This window comes from Actinia tenebrosa, unplaced genomic scaffold, assembly GCF_029948245.1.
Source record: "Actinia tenebrosa isolate PJP-AT-01 unplaced genomic scaffold, QUT_ActTen_1.0 PGA_scaffold0__85_contigs__length_37466705, whole genome shotgun sequence".
Lineage (NCBI taxonomy): Eukaryota > Metazoa > Cnidaria > Anthozoa > Actiniaria > Actiniidae > Actinia > Actinia tenebrosa.
In genome coordinates, this window is record NW_028292569.1 from 22,701,550 (window position 1) to 22,716,996 (window position 15,447).

The window sequence follows — 15,447 nt, forward strand, 5'->3', positions numbered from 1 at the left end:
GTCATCCAGCTCTCTTTGCCTCACATGGTCATAGAAGGCTGTATAGGCATCGTGTGAAAAACTTTCAAATCTTTCTCCTGTCTCAACCAACTCGTAGGTCCAAATCCGTGAATTATCTTCCACGATGGTGGTATAAAATTTCTTCACGATCGTAACAGTGTCCATTTTTGGTTTTCGCTACTTCTTTTTTCAACGTCTGCTTAAACTGATTAATGATAATGCAAGGTAACATGCCTTATGCATTTGCGAAAAGGGATCTGGTGCCGTACACGTGACACAAATGTATGCTGATGTCATACACGTACAAAAAACATATACGTATAGCCATCAACTCTCCATCATTCTTACACAAGCCTCCGTATCGTGACATAAGAAAAGGACCATGAAGCTGAGAAGTGGGCGAGTTCTCAACCCTGTAGCCACCAAACGCAAAACAGATAGGAAGACAATGAATGATCTCAAGAAGATCATAGAAACCTTCAAGTTCCAGTTAAAACTTCGAAGTGAAGAGTGCGAGATCATGAAGGAAGCAAAAGCATTCTTTCGCTTTTTATTTTATAACTCTTGCAAGTACTTTGGTAACAAAGTAAGATTGGAAGATATCGAAAAATCCCAAGGACGAAGACCATATCTTGACGAACTCTTGAATTGGAAACCAGATGAAGCTTTCTGGAGGGAAAATTTTCAAAAAGCTTGGATTCGCATGCGTAGCGAACTTGCTTCCTCAACACTCTTACAAGCCTCTTACTACTTCATGATGCATGAGCACCCCCTTCAGCTAAAAGAACCTGGCGTATTCGCGAGAATAAAATCTGAGATGGTGAGATATCTCGAAGAGCTTTATCATCAAAACAACAGTGCAAGAATGGTGGAACTGATGCGCCAACAAGAACAAGTCAAGACCCGCGCGTTTCCTATTCCAGACAAGAAAGTTTACTTCATCGAGCTAACTGACGACTTGGCGTGCCAAATCGTGAATCCTATAGCGAGAGAAGCTCATCCCAACGTCGTACCATGGAACCAGCTCTTCCAATATTCCAAGGCCAGATGTTGCTACATACCTGAAGTTGATGGGGGTTGTACAGTAGTAAAAATGCCCTACAGCAATTTTTCTATGTTCCCAAGGTACCAGTTCAAGATCCTCGAGACCAAAGAAACATTCAGTAGTCCAGAAAAAGATATACATAAAGCGCTCTTGCTCCACAAGAAGTGTACCGAAAAAACATCACCGTCTTGCAAATTGCAGTTCATCCAAGAATGCAAAGACTATACAAACTTTTAAAACTTTGACTAAGAAACTCTAGTCTCGTTCCCTCCTACTTTTTTTTTCTTAAAAAAAAAATCAAATAAAGCATTCTCAAATTAAACCTGTGCACTGATAAACGTAACTCGTATTATAGCCCTAAGAAATGAAAACGTCTTCTAAATAAAACTCTTTCAAAATATTTCATTGTCTCTTTTATTCTGCAGTGTCTTGGTAAAGGGAGGGAAAAAACATCAAACCTATATTTCTTTCAAGAGCGATAAAACGAAAAAAGAAAACTATTCTTTTTGCGCGCCAAAAAAAAATTATGAATAAATTAACCTTTTCGATAATTCATACAGAAATTAAAAATTCACCACCAAAGTGATAGGGGAGGGGGGAGGGTCCAAAGCTGCAGGTATAGTAGTCGTACCGCTATTTGAGGGGAGGGGGTACTTTGGAACATTTTGAACAAAATGTTTTTAGCAGGATGGGGTCACATGACCTGTTTGTGCAAAATATTGCCTCTTGAACTTGTTTACACAAACGTGATGTTTTCTACGACATTTTCTTTAAAAGTAACTCCCACGTTCCAGCCACAGCCACCACAAACAAAGAATATAGCAGAGGGTCAAGATTTGAGCGTGCCTTGTACTGCTGTTGGTCCACCAACACCTAACATCACGTGGGTACAGATAGCAGGTCATGTTACCAAGAGTACAGGAACAGGAAGTGCTACGCTGAGAATACCAAACATTAGAAGAGATCAGAATGGGACGTACGAGTGTCAGGCCAGGAACAACCCTAATGAGAATCCAGTCACTGCACAGACTATGGTAGTGGTATACTGTAAGTATAGAATTCCTTATTTAATAAAATAAATGTCCGTAATCTTAAATTCCTCCTTCCCTTCTGAACTATTAGATCTACCTGGAATCGACACATCAGAGTCTTCTTTTCCTTTCAAGTCGTGGAATGGCAACATTATTCATCTCAGATGTTTAGCAGCTGGTTTACCTGCACCACGGATATCATGGTACAAACCAACAAATCAGCAGATCACTTCAGGTGTTAACACTGTACCTGGGGGTAGTGAGGTAACAGTACAGACAACTGCTGACCAAGGGGACTATGGACAGTACAAGTGTCGAGCAACAAACATCCTGGGAAGTGATGAACACGTTATCAATGTCACTCGACTGTGTAAGTTAAGCTCGTAAAATAGATTTACAATGTTATTATGTCTTCAGTCTTGTTTAGTCCGGGCTTTCTAGTTCATTAGCAATCATCTTTTTTATCTAGTTCCTCCAAGTCCTCTTTTTATAGCAATAAACGAGCTTGAAGCATCATCTATAACTATTAGATGGACCACACCTGCTGATGATGGTGGACTCGTTGTCACTGGTTACTTAATGGAAGTCAGTACCAAGCCCCCAGTGATCACAGTGAATACCAATGCTGTTATAACCAGGCATAAAGCAAACACACTCTACACTGTCAAGGTCTGTGCCAGGAATATTGTTGGATATGGAGCGGTGTCTTCAAAAGTAATCGTAACAAAGACAATCGGTAAATATATCCAAGTGATGCTGCTACTAGTTAGCAAATTTATGATGGTACGGACACACGGTGCAACATTGCACACAACATTTCACGTAACAGGACTGTTGCAGCATGTGTCGTCCCCTGAAACTTGTTACACGCAACATTGCATACAACGAATCTGAAGTTGAAGCGCGTTTTACTCTTGCAACATTGCGCGCAACAAATTTCATAGTGTGAACATAGCTGCAACCTTGTGTGCAACATTTTGAAATTTCCAGCTATTCAACATACCAAGTGATAGGTAATGCAGTCCGACTGCCATAAATGTTATTACCATTAACTTGAAATTCAATTTTCCATATTGTTATTTCCTCGTAGGCAAGCCTTCAATCCCTCACCTGATATCAACTATTCTCAATGGCAAAGAATCCAAGCTCTCAGTCGTCTTGAGGTGGACAAAACCAGATGACAATGGTGGTAACATAACGCGCTATACCATCTATATCAAGGAAGTGAAACATAAAGCTGATTGGATAAAATATGTTGACGTCAACGATCCACATCAAATTGGCTATAGAGTAACAAAGAACATTGTCTATGGAAAAACATACATGTTTATGGTAACTGCATGGAACAAATATGGAGAAAGTGTGAAGGATGAAGGAAGTGCCAAGACTACAAATACTACAGCAGACGAAGCAACGGCTACTAATGGTCTGTATTTAACAAATAAAAGAGCTTTTTCCGTGCTCCGTTCAGTAATAAAGCACGCAGGAAGTGGCATATGCACGAATAATATGTAAGGAAAAGCAAGAGCCGTAGACGAGTTCTTCTCACACTTCTTGAGTGCCTACTGCGCTTCCTAAGTGTTTTATTACTGAACAGAGCACGGAAAAGCTGTTCTATTCTTTTTATTATATAGGTACTAATTTTATTTCAATATTGAATTTTTTTACGCAAGATGAATGACGGTCGCATCAGGATGTAGTAGCACTTCGCGCGCGCGGATGGCGTCAGTACTGTGCTCCGTTCGCTAACAAAGCACAGTGTTTTGACCAATCAGCTCCTCGTATTATCCTAACTATATAATAAAATATAATATCCATTACGATTTTTTTTTTTTTTTGCTTTTGCTTTAAATATGTGGAAAGGTCACTTTTTAGAAAAGACGACGGAGTTTCTGCCGTTGCCTTTTTACAATCACTTTACAAATCTTTTCTGTTCTCTCTCGTAATAGCAATGAGTTATCGTACTGAAGAAGGATCAAAGTATTGTAAGTAACAGAAAAAACTTTTTCTACGTGGAAAAACGATATAATTTTAAAAAGTGCTTTTGCTTTTTAGCCATTTCTAACTTCTCTCAATATCTTCACAGCTTCAACATCCATGGGAGTCATTATTGGCATTCTTGTTCTATCTCTTGTGATCAACCTACTACAAATTGTATATCTAAGGAGAAGGGTCCAACTAAGCAGTACGTTTGATAAAGTATTAGCATTTATAAATTGATCTTGAACCCAGACCAAGCTAGTGCTGCTCATGATGGCGCCTAATATCTGTTTTTATCCCTTGTTATTAAAATAGGTAAAAAAGAAAGCCAAGCGCATAATAACAGGTACTATCAGAAATAGTGAATGAATTGATGTACTACAATAAGTTGGTTGTTATATTTACTTGCTTATTTTTGTTGTTGTTGTTGTTGTTTTTGTTTGGGGAATAGTTTGCGGATTGTTTTGTGAGTATAAAACTGTATTAATCTCATTTTCTTTCGCTGATTAATGAAGACAAACACAGAAGAAAGCTGTTGCTGGGGAAAGTTATCATGTAAGTCATCGTCGTGTTAAACATTAATTACAACAAATTCCACACCTTTTTAAAGTGCTATGAACTATGAACTATGCTTTTTCAGAACGACTTGGAATTGGAAGAAAAGGTAACATCAGCAGTTACGGCATCGCGTGCTCCACAGGCTGTCAAAACAGGACCAGAATATGAAACCATCCATCAATCAAATCCTAACGAGGCAGGCTCTTCTAGTGATACCAGCAATTATCAAGGACTCAATCTGATGCCAAACACGTCTATTCAAGGTGCCCAAGGACCCGTGTACGAGCCCCTTGGTACAAGATCATCGAAACCCAATCTGCAGCGTAAAGATAATGAACAACATCAATACGAACCCCTGAATATTGTAAACCAAGGCTCTACCTATCAATCCCTGCAGACTAATAGCAGCGAGTCGGCCATATGACAATAATATGAGTTCAAGAATATTCAGGTTAACGTAAAATGGTATTATCATTTATAAACGAAAGTGTTCAAGAGTGTTAGCCTTGAGTCATCTGGAATAGTAAAACTGTATACGGTATGATTAACCGTAATAGTTATTGTGGATTGGGAAAACACTAAAGTAAGAAGTAAGAATACTTCATAAAAAAATTAAATTAATAGCTTTCGCTAGATATATAAATATATTATTATGTTATGAATAAAAGCATTGTTGTTGGTGCTTTTTTTAGTTTTTGTTAGTTTTGTTAGTTTTGTTAGTGTTTAAAAAAAGCAAAACAATTATTAATGCAAAGAGAAAGAATGTAAAACAAAAAATGACAACAACAATGTATGGATGTGAACTAGATTTGCATTTTTATAACAGGCAGCCATCACTTCTTCCCCCTCCCTCCCATCCCATAGATATAACTTTACGTGGCTCAGATAACCGCGTCGATGGCTGTGTCGTTGTTTGTCTGTGACCTCATTTAACTAAGAAAACTTCACGATGTTACTTTTTCTTCTTCTGAGGATCAGATAGATTTCAAACAATCATTTACAGCTTTTTCTTACGTTTTAGAGGCAGTCTTCAGCATTAGTGCTCCTTTATCGATAAAGAAGTGAAATAACTATTGCTGTAAAGGAAGATTTCACTTTTCAAGTTTACCCAGTTTTTATCTAAGAAAAAAAAGAATGAAACAAAGAAAAGAAGAAGAAAAGGAAAGGGAAGGAGGAAAAATCTAAGACAAAAAACAGGGAAAAAGAACCAAATAAGAAAGAAAACCAATAAAATCAAGTCAAGAACGAAAGGAAAAGCTGAGGAAAATCTTCGATAAAAAATATATTTTGGGCTACCTGTGTTAACTCTCATGTTTGCGTTACCAGATATAATCTACATAAAGTGATCAAGCATAAAAGGTCAACTATAGCCAAGTAATGATCAGAATATAGAACTTCTCTCTCGCTCGCTTTTTTACAGGGCATTTCTTCGTTTTCCAGAGATCTTATAACGAGTTTACAAGATGGAAGCTTTACAATTCCCAATCGTGTACATTCTTATTTCCTGTGTTTTCAGGGTATTGATTTTACTTCCTACTGAAGGTTAGTCAATGTGTTTATTCTTTTAATCAATCCGATGGATTTCCTTTACATCACAACATACCTTAGAACTAATACTCAATTTAAACATTGCAATTCTGCTACCTTTAGCCTTTAGTCAGCTTTATAAAAGCTTGAAAATATTTGAAAAATTGTTTTAGCATCTATTACTTTATAATGAATTTACGTGCAAATCTGAAGTGTGACTGTTTAACAAAGGGTATGTTATATTCACGTTCAATTTAACTTGTAGTTTGAGTCTGCATAACAAGGATATTTGTTTGTTGGAATCTCATGGAACCAAAAGTTCAATTTTTGAGTCAACTTACATAGTTGCGGTCATCGTGTACATTAGAACCATTTAGTTGACTTATATATAGTGCTATGTTAAGTCGGTTAGTTAGCTGGTGCTTTGTGGTCTAACATCGGTACCACTTGACCAACACGGTATAAGTAATGATGACAAAAATATGTTTGATAGACCACAATGATCATCAGTAGACTTCCATATGGACAGGATGAAAGTAGATAAATTTAGCGGATAAATTAACGAGCGCACTCAAACGTTTGCTACATCATCATGATTTAAGTCAAACTTGCTATAAGTAAAAAAAAGCCATAACAATCAACATGGAAGAGAGAGAATAAAGGCGAATTCAAAAGGTCGCAAAGTTCGCGATGGATTTGGTTCGAGAAAACTTGAAAACCAACCATAAAAAATGTATCATAAATGTTTTCTAAACGCCAATAATGAGCATTTGCCTTACCTCTGTATTTGTGGTATTGGTTTTACTTCGGACGGGAAGATGAATTACTAATAACACTTATCTACATTAACCAACATTTTCACATGCAAATATTTTGCAGTGATTTGCAGCATTACAACACCTAGCCATTCCGTGAAGAATGTGAAACAAGAAATCGTCTTCATGTGGAACAGCACAAAAAACAACAGTATCTTATCAGTGACATGGGGTGTCCTACGAAACAGTGGCGATATTAAACCACAGTTTATATACATAAGCATTCGGACAAATGGCCCAGTGTTCCAAGCTGATTTGAATACTATTGCTGTAAGATATAAAGGAAGAGTGAGCTGGGTTGGTGATTTGAGTGCAGGACATGCTTGGTTCAAGATAACAAACCTGACACACCTAGATACGAACAAGTATGTTGCTGGAATAAGAGAACGAGGACAGAGTGAACAATTTAAATACTCGACATATATGACGGTTGCAGGTAAGTAATATTTAATTATTTTCTTCATTAAAAGTGGCTTGAAAACTGTTTGGAAACGATAATGCTCTTGTCTTTTGCAGTTCCTCCTCAGTTCAATCCACGACCACCATCAACAAAGAACATAGCAGAAGGACAGGAACTGAGTGTGCCTTGTAATGCTATTGGTCCACCAACACCTAACATCACGTGGTTACAGATAGTAGGTCACGTGATCATGAGTACAGGAACAGGAAGTGCTACACTGAGGATACCAAACATTAGAAGAGATCAGAATGGGACATACGAGTGTCAGGCCAGGAACAACCCAAATGAGAATCCAGTCACTGCACGAACTGTGGTAGAAATATATTGTTAGTATAGAATTCTTAATTTATTATGAAGTATTTAAGTTACTGGAGACCTTCAGGGGTATGTTTCGTTTAAGACTCTCTCTTCGCAACACTTTAAACAAAACCCATGAAACTATATATCATTTTAAAGGTCATATAATAAAGATTCAGAAAATAATATTATTTGAAAGCGATTTTTTAATTTGGAAAAATGCCGGAGCCTTGAACGCAAATCGGGCACATTCAGTAGAGGTGAATTAATAGACATGGCTATAGCGCATATAGCCAAAAGAATTTCACTATGTGAATAAGCAAAAGATAAGCTACAAAAGGGTGTGAGCGATTTTTGATATTTTGCTTCTTTGAAAAGTTATTGAATTTTAAAGTTGGAACGTCGAAAAATTCCAATGCCGGTTAATGTTTCACCGCATAAAAGACGAAATACTCTAAATATCAAATGTCGCCCACACCCTTTTGTAGATTATCTTTTACTTATTCACATAGTGAGGTTCTTTTGGCTATACGCACCAACGCTATTTCCATTAATTCACCTCCACGGAGTGTGCCCGATTTGTGTTTTAGGCTCGGTATTGTTTCCAATTAGAAAATCATTTTGAATTAATATTATTTTCGAAATATGTATCATATGACCTTTAAAACGATATATAGTGTTAGAGGGTTTTGTTGAACGTGTTGCGTAGAGAGAGTTTAAGAGAAACATACCCCTGAAGGTCTCCAGTAACCTTAATAAAGTAAATGCCCGTAATTTCAAACTTCTCCTTTTCTTCTGAACTGTTAGATCTACCTGGAATCGACACATCAGAGTCTTCTATGACTTTAAAGTCGTGGAATGGTTACAGTATTCGTCTAAGATGTACAGCAACTGGTTTACCTGCACCACGGATATCATGGTACAAACCAACGAATCAGCAGATCAATGCAGGTGTCAACATTGTACCTGGGGGTAGTGAGGTAACAGTACAGACAACTGCTGACCAAGGGGACTATGGACAGTACAAGTGTCGAGCAACAAACATCCTGGGAAGTGATGAGAACGTCATCAATGTTACTCAACTGTGTAAGTTAAGCTCGTAAAATAGATTTACAATGTTATTATGTCTTCAGTCTTGTTTAGTCCGGGCTTTCTAGTTCATTAGCAATCATCTTTTTTATCTAGTTCCTCCAAGTCCTCTTTTTATAGCAATAACCGAGCTTGAAGCATCATCTATAACTATTAGATGGACCCCACCTGCTGATGATGGTGGACTCGTTGTCACTGGTTACTTACTAGAGGTCAGTAACAAGCCACCAGTGATCACAGTAAATACCAATGCTGTTATAACAGGACTGAAAGCAAACACACTCTATACTGTCAAGGTCTGTGCCAGGAATATTGTTGGATATGGAGTGGTGTCTTCAAAAGTAATCAAGACAAAGACAATCGGTAAATATATCCAAGTGATGCTACTACTAGTTAGCAAATTTATGATAAAGGTGCTGACACACTGTGCACATTGCACGCAACATTGCACGCAACAGGACTGTTGCAGCATGTGTCTTCCCCTGCAACTTATTACACGCAAAATTGCATGCAGCAAATCTGAAGTTAAAGCGCGCTGTACTCTAGCAACATTGCGCGCAACAAATTTCATAGTGTGAACATAGCTGCAACATTGCGTGCAGCATTTTGAAATTTCCAGCCAATCAACATACCAAGTGATAGGTAATGCAGCCGGACTGCCATAAATTTTACCATTAAATTAATTCAATTTCCCATATTGTTATTTTCTCGTAGGCAAGCCTTCAATCCCTCACCTGATATCAACTATTCTCAATGGCAAAGACTCCAAGCTCTCAGTCGTCTTGAGGTGGACAAAACCAGATGACAATGGTGGTAACATAACGCGCTATACCATCTATATGAGGGAAGTGAAACATAAAGCTGAGTGGACAAAGTATGGTAACGTCACTGATCCTAAACAGCTTGAATATAAAATAACAAAGGACATTGCTTATGGCAAAACATACATGTTTATGGTTACTGCATGGAATAAATATGGAGAAAGTGTGAAGGATGAAGGAAGTGCCAAGACTGTAAATGCTACAGCAGACGAAGAAACCGCTACAAATGGTCTGTTTCAAAAAAATATGCATAAAAATAATTAACCAAATCTAAAATGTTCATAATATAATATTCATTACAATTTTACTCCGCTTTTACTTCAAATATAAGAGAAGGTCACTATTTAGAAAAGACGAAGAAGCAAGATTAAAGGGCGCTTTGTTTCTGCTGTAGCCTTTTTATATTCATTTTATGAATCTTTTCTGTTCTCTCTCGTAATAGCAATGAGTTATTGTACTGAAGAAGGATCAAAGTATTGTAAGTAACAGAAAAAACATGTTCTACGTGGAAAAACGATACAATTTTTTAAAAAAATAAATGCTTTTGCTTTTTTAGCTATTTCTAACTTTTCTCAATTTCATCCCAGTTTCGACAGCCATGGGAGTCATTATTGGCATTCTTGTTCTATCTCTTGTGATCAACCTACTACAAATTGTATATCTAAGGAGAAGGGCACAACTAAGCAGTACGTTTGATAAAGCATTATCGTTTATATATTGATCTTGAACCCAGAACAAGCTAGTGCTGCTCAAGATCGCGCCTAATATCTGTTTTTATCCCTTGTTATTAAAATAGGTAAAAAAGAAAGCCAAGCGCATAATAACAGGTACTATCAGAAACAGTGAATGAATTGATGTGCAACAATAAGTTGGTTGTTATATTTACTTGCTTATTTTTGTTGTTTTTGTTGTTGTTTTTGTTTGGGGAATGGTTCGCGGATTGTTTTGTGAATGTAAAACCGTAATAATCTCATTTTCTTTCGCTCATTAATGAAGACAAACACAGAAGAAATCTGTTGCTGGGGAAAGTTATCATGTAAGTCATCGTTGTGTTAAACATTACAACAAATTCTACACCTTTTTTTAAGTGTTGTGTATTTGATCTTTCATTTCAATTTTTTCAGAACGACTTGGAATTGGAAGAAAAGGTAACATCAGCAGTTACGACATCGCGTGCTCCACAGCCTGTCCAAACGGGACCAGAATATGAAACCATCCATCAATCAAATCCTAACGAGGCACGCTGTTCTAATGATACAAATAATTATCAAGGACTCAATCTGATGCCGAACACGTCTATTCAAGGTGCCCAAGGACCCGTGTATGAGCCTCTTGGTACAAGATCATCGAAACCCAATCTGCAGCGTAAGGATAATGAACAACACCAATATGAAACCCTGAATATTGTAGACCAACACTCTACCTATCACTCCCTGCAGACAAATAGCAGCGAGTCCGCCATATGACAATAATATGAGTTCAAGAATATTCAGGTTAAAGTGAAATGGCATTGTCATTTATAAACGAAAGTGATCAAGAGAGTTAGCCTCGAGACATCTGGAATAGTAAAAATGTATACGGTATGATTAACCGTAATAGTTAAGTCACTGTGGATTGCGAAAAAACTAAAGTAAGAAGTAAGAATACCTTATAAAAAAATAAAATTAATAGCTTTCGCTAAATATATAAATATATAATTATATCTTGAATAAAAGCATTGTTTTTAGTGCTAAATAAACAATTATCAATGCAAAAAGAAAGAGTATAAAACAAAAAAATGACAACAAAAATGTATGGATGTGAACTATATTTGCATTTTTATAACATGCAGCCATCACTTCTTCCCCTTCCCTCCCATCCCATAGATAAAACTTTACGTGGCTCAGATAACCGCGTCGATGGCTGTGTCGTTGTCTGTTTGTTACCTCAGTTAAAGTGCAAATGAACCCTTCGACAATACTTTCAGTACTGGTTCTACATAAAGTAAATAGTTGAATGGTATAATATTTCTTGATTTGAGTGATGCGTCTCTAAGTTATGAAGGTTTATACTTCCAATATGCTAATAAGTGTGACGTCAGGTAAGGTATTTGAGTGTTTTTGTTGTAACTAGTAATACTAAATGCTGGCCATTTTGAAAATACAAATTCAAAATTGCTTTCATGTAAAACATGAGTAAAATAATGATGCTTTTGAAATACTGTTTCTATGAACCAGTTCAATTTTGTATATTTAATTAAGCCTTAATAGACGTCACACTTATTAGCATATTGGAAGTATAAACCTTTATAACTTAGAGACACATCACTCAAATCAAGAAATATTTTACCATTCAACTATTTACTAATGCAGAACCAGTACTGAAAGTATTGTCGAAGGGTTCATGTGCACTTTAACTAAGAAAACTTCACAATGTTACTTTTTTTTCTGAAGATCAGATATTTTTCAAACATTCATTTACAGCTTTTTCTTATGTTTTAGAGGCAGTCTTCAGCATTAGTGCTCCTTTATCGATAAAGAAGTGAAATAACTATTGCTGTAAAGGAAGATTTCACTTTTCAAGTTTACCCAGTTTTTATCTAACAAAAAAAAAATGAATGAAAGAAAGAAAAGAAGAAGAAAAGGAAAGGGAAGGTGGGAAAATCTAAGACAAAAAAATAGGGAAAAAGAACCAAATAAGAAAGAAAACCAATAAAATCAAGTCAAGAACGAAAGGAAAAGCTGAGGAAAAGCTTCGATAATAAATATATTTTGGGCTACCTGTGTTATCTCTCATGTTTGCGTTACCAGATATAATCTACATAAAGTGATCAAGCATAAAAGGTCAACTTCAGCCAAGTAATGATCAACATATATAACTTCTCTCTCAGAACCTAAACGTTATCGCTCGCTTTTTTACAGGGCATTTCTTAGTTTTCCAGAGAGCTTACGACGAGCTTACAAGATGAGAGCTTTACGTTTACCAATCATGTACACTTATATTTCCTTTGTTTTCAGTCTACTTATTTTACTTCCGCCTGAAGGTTAGTCAATGTGTTTATTCTTTTCATCAATCCGATGGATTTCCTTTAAATCACAACATACCTTCGAACTATGATGCTCAATTTAAACATTAAGATTCTACTACCTTTAGCCTTTAGTCAGTTTTATAAACTCTTGAAAATATTAGAAAATTTATTTTAGCTTTATTATTTTATAATGAATTTACGTGCAAATCTGAAGTGTGACTGCTTAACAAGAGGATATGTCATGTTCGCGTTCAATTTAATTTGTAGTTTGAGTCCGGGTGAGAAGGATATTTTGGTTTGAATCTCATCATGGAACCAATAGTTCAATATGTGAGTCAACTGGCATAGTTGCGGTCATGATGTACACTAGAAACATTAAGTTGACTTATATATAGGGCTATGTTAACCTCAATCAGTGTAATCAATGTATTGTCGGTTAAAGTTAGATGGTGCTTTGTGGTCTAACATCTGTACCACTTGACCAACACGGTATAAGTAATGATAAAGATAGATAGACCCCAATGATAACCAGTAGACTTCCATATGGACAGGAGGAAAGTAGATAAATTTAGCTGATAAACTAGCGAGCGCACTCAAACATTTGCTACATCATCACAATTTTCGTCAAAATTGCTATCAGTCAAAAAAGCCATAATAATCAACATGGAAGAGAGAGAATAAAGACGGATTCAAGAGGTCGCAAAGTTGGAGATGGATTTGGTTCGAGACACCTTGAAAATCACCCATAAAAAATGTAACATAAAAATTTTCTTAACGCCAATAATGAGCATTTGCCTTATACCTCTGTATTGTTAAGTTTCCCAACATGGCCGCCGTGAAAACCATCAATACCGAAGGTAAATTAAAGAATGCACAACTTCAACAATACATCAAACACTTTGAAATTCAACGGACCTTCTATGAAAGAAACAAATATTCTGCACAAAACCGAGGCTAACACTGAGCAACAGAGAACTCAAAAATGGAGTAATATGCATTACACAGCATTAATTTAGTCAAACATAAATATTCAGTCTGATTCCCACTGAGCTTTGACACATCTTGTACCATCCTTGGAACCTTTTTCCCCCAACCAAGCCATCATTAACGTACTTGGTTTTTAATATAGCACATGGCATCGTACGAAATGTTGGTCAAGATGTCGTCTTTAGGTGGAACAGAACAAGTGGAAGTATTGATGAAGTAAGATGGGGATTGGTGGATCCAGCAGATAACCAGGGAATAAATCCACAGTTCATATACGTCAATAAATGGGCCAACGTTGCTGTCTATAGCGCTGCCTTGGATACTCCAGCTGCATCGAGTTATAAAGGAAGAGTTCATTACGTGGGAGACGTGCCTGTTGGCCGTGCTTGGTTCAAAATAACCAACCTTAGTATCAGTGATACCAATAAATATGCTGTGGTTATTCTAATACGAGATACGAAATGAGTCTGACTGTGGCAGGTAAGTACCCTCTGCTCAAATATATATGCAATTATATTATTCTTAAAGCCGGATGGAAAGGAGAGTGTTTGGGTAGCATTACAAGGGGAAGGGTGGAAGATTCTGTCTATTATCTAGAAATTACCATTTCGAATAGGATTCATAATGTTACGTTTCCCTAGCTTGTGAAAATGGCGTTATTCAACTCCGCATAAACAGAGCATTTTTCAGGATAATTATTGTTGTTGTTTGTTTATTTTGACGTATCATCGTGATTCACTCAATACAATAGGAAATGTCAGGTTTCGACAACAATGTTCCATCCTAGATTTTCATATTTCCCTTAAATAATAATCATTTATTAAAAAAATACTTTTGAGGGTAGGATTACGTAAATTTTCTTTTATCATAGTCATCAATAGTTTTCGTTCTTGAAAGTTCAAGTTTATGAGCCAAAAATGATTGGCCAATATACTTATATGAAGGGTATCTTTTTTATTTTGATGTTCACTTTTACGAAATGGTTGTCTTAAGTGAGCTTAGGTCACCTGTTAGTACAGACTATTATCTATTCAACTTGCTTACATAAACACCATGTTTTCAATGACATTTTGTTGAAAAGTAACCTCCAAGTTCCAGCCACAGCCACCACTGGCACAGAACATAGCAGAAGGTCAAGATTTGAGTGTGCCTTGCACTGCTGTTGGTACACCAACACCAAACGTCAAATGGGTACAGATAGCAGGTCACGTGTTCAAAAGTACATGAACAGGAAGTGCTACACTGAGAATACCAAACATTAGAAGATATGAGAATGGGACGTACGAGTGTCAGGCCAGTAACAACCCAAATGAGAATCCAGTCAATGCACAGACTGTTGTGTCTGTTTATTGTAAGTATGAGCAGGGCTATTATTTCACCGCTCTTGGTTTGTTTATTGTTGTTATTGTTTTATTGGTATGCGCCAATCAAAAATAGATCCTCCTCAAAGCAGTATTACTCCTCCAAGTATCACAGTTGTACAAGGTCACGTGATCGTACTCATCAAGGGTGGATCCAGGGTAGTTTACGTGATTTCCGTAAACTACTCAATTTTTTTCAAAAGCTACACATTTCTTTCTAAATAATGTCAAAATATGTGTATTACATTATTCTAGAAACTTCTAGAAAACAACTCACTTGGTTGTTTTTCAGTTAATTATTAAGGAAAAGTCAAACAAAAATGAGTAATCTCGTCATTTCTGCCGATTTATTACCGATTCTCGCAAAAATTTTCGGGTTTCGGATATCTCCGTCGGTACGCATCGGAATGCTATCGGAAAACGATCGGAAAACAGCCTTTGTCAAATAGAACCTCAGGGGGTGAGCGTG

At 36.7% G+C, this 15,447-nt stretch overlaps 2 protein-coding genes across 3 annotated transcripts; both read left to right on the top strand.

Moving 5' to 3' along the window:
- The first annotated feature begins 1,719 nt into the window (after window positions 1-1,719).
- On the top strand, window positions 1,720-11,364 carry LOC116304184 (cell adhesion molecule DSCAM). Its single transcript, XM_089024165.1, has 16 exons — window positions 1,720-2,092; window positions 2,168-2,446; window positions 2,546-2,812; window positions 3,167-3,502; window positions 4,163-4,275; window positions 4,697-4,937; window positions 7,021-7,392; window positions 7,473-7,742; window positions 8,521-8,799; window positions 8,899-9,165; window positions 9,517-9,852; window positions 10,066-10,101; window positions 10,211-10,309; window positions 10,420-10,450; window positions 10,620-10,659; window positions 10,748-11,364. The coding sequence occupies exons 1-16, from the start codon at window positions 1,720-1,722 to the stop codon at window positions 11,087-11,089; spliced, it is 3,681 nt and encodes a 1,226-aa protein (XP_088880291.1). The 3' UTR covers window positions 11,090-11,364.
- Window positions 11,365-12,456: 1,092 nt separating this feature from the next.
- LOC148913866 (uncharacterized) lies at window positions 12,457-15,176 on the top strand. 2 transcript variants are annotated; one of them, XR_016119028.1, is made up of 4 exons: window positions 12,457-12,645; window positions 13,760-14,097; window positions 14,699-14,968; window positions 15,055-15,176. XR_016119028.1 is itself a non-coding variant. In XM_089025925.1 (3 exons), exons 1-2 carry the CDS (start codon window positions 12,567-12,569, stop codon window positions 14,080-14,082), a joined length of 402 nt encoding a protein of 133 aa, XP_088882051.1. In that variant the 5' UTR covers window positions 12,457-12,566; the 3' UTR covers window positions 14,083-14,097; window positions 14,699-15,176. The 2 variants fall into 2 exon arrangements, 1 of the variants encoding a protein (XP_088882051.1); XM_089025925.1 differs by having other exon boundaries at window positions 14,699-15,176.
- Window positions 15,177-15,447: the final 271 nt, after the last annotated feature.

What these genes read in the sequence shown, in the direction of transcription:
- LOC148913866 (XM_089025925.1), top strand. Translation starts at nt 12,567, where the DNA reads ATGAGAGCTTTACGTTTACCAATCATGTACACTTATATTTCCTTTGTT. An exon ending in TATTTTACTTCCGCCTGAAG is followed by an intron (nt 12,646 to 13,759) that starts GTTAGTCAATGT and finishes TTTTTAATATAG; the next exon opens with CACATGGCATCGTACGAAAT.
- LOC116304184 (XM_089024165.1), top strand. Translation starts at nt 1,720, where the DNA reads ATGTTTTTAGCAGGATGGGGTCACATGACCTGTTTGTGCAAAATATTG. An exon ending in ATCGAAACCCAATCTGCAGC is followed by an intron (nt 4,938 to 7,020) that starts GTAAAGATAATG and finishes AATATTTTGCAG; the next exon opens with TGATTTGCAGCATTACAACA. An exon ending in CATCAATGTTACTCAACTGT is followed by an intron (nt 8,800 to 8,898) that starts GTAAGTTAAGCT and finishes TTTTTTATCTAG; the next exon opens with TTCCTCCAAGTCCTCTTTTT.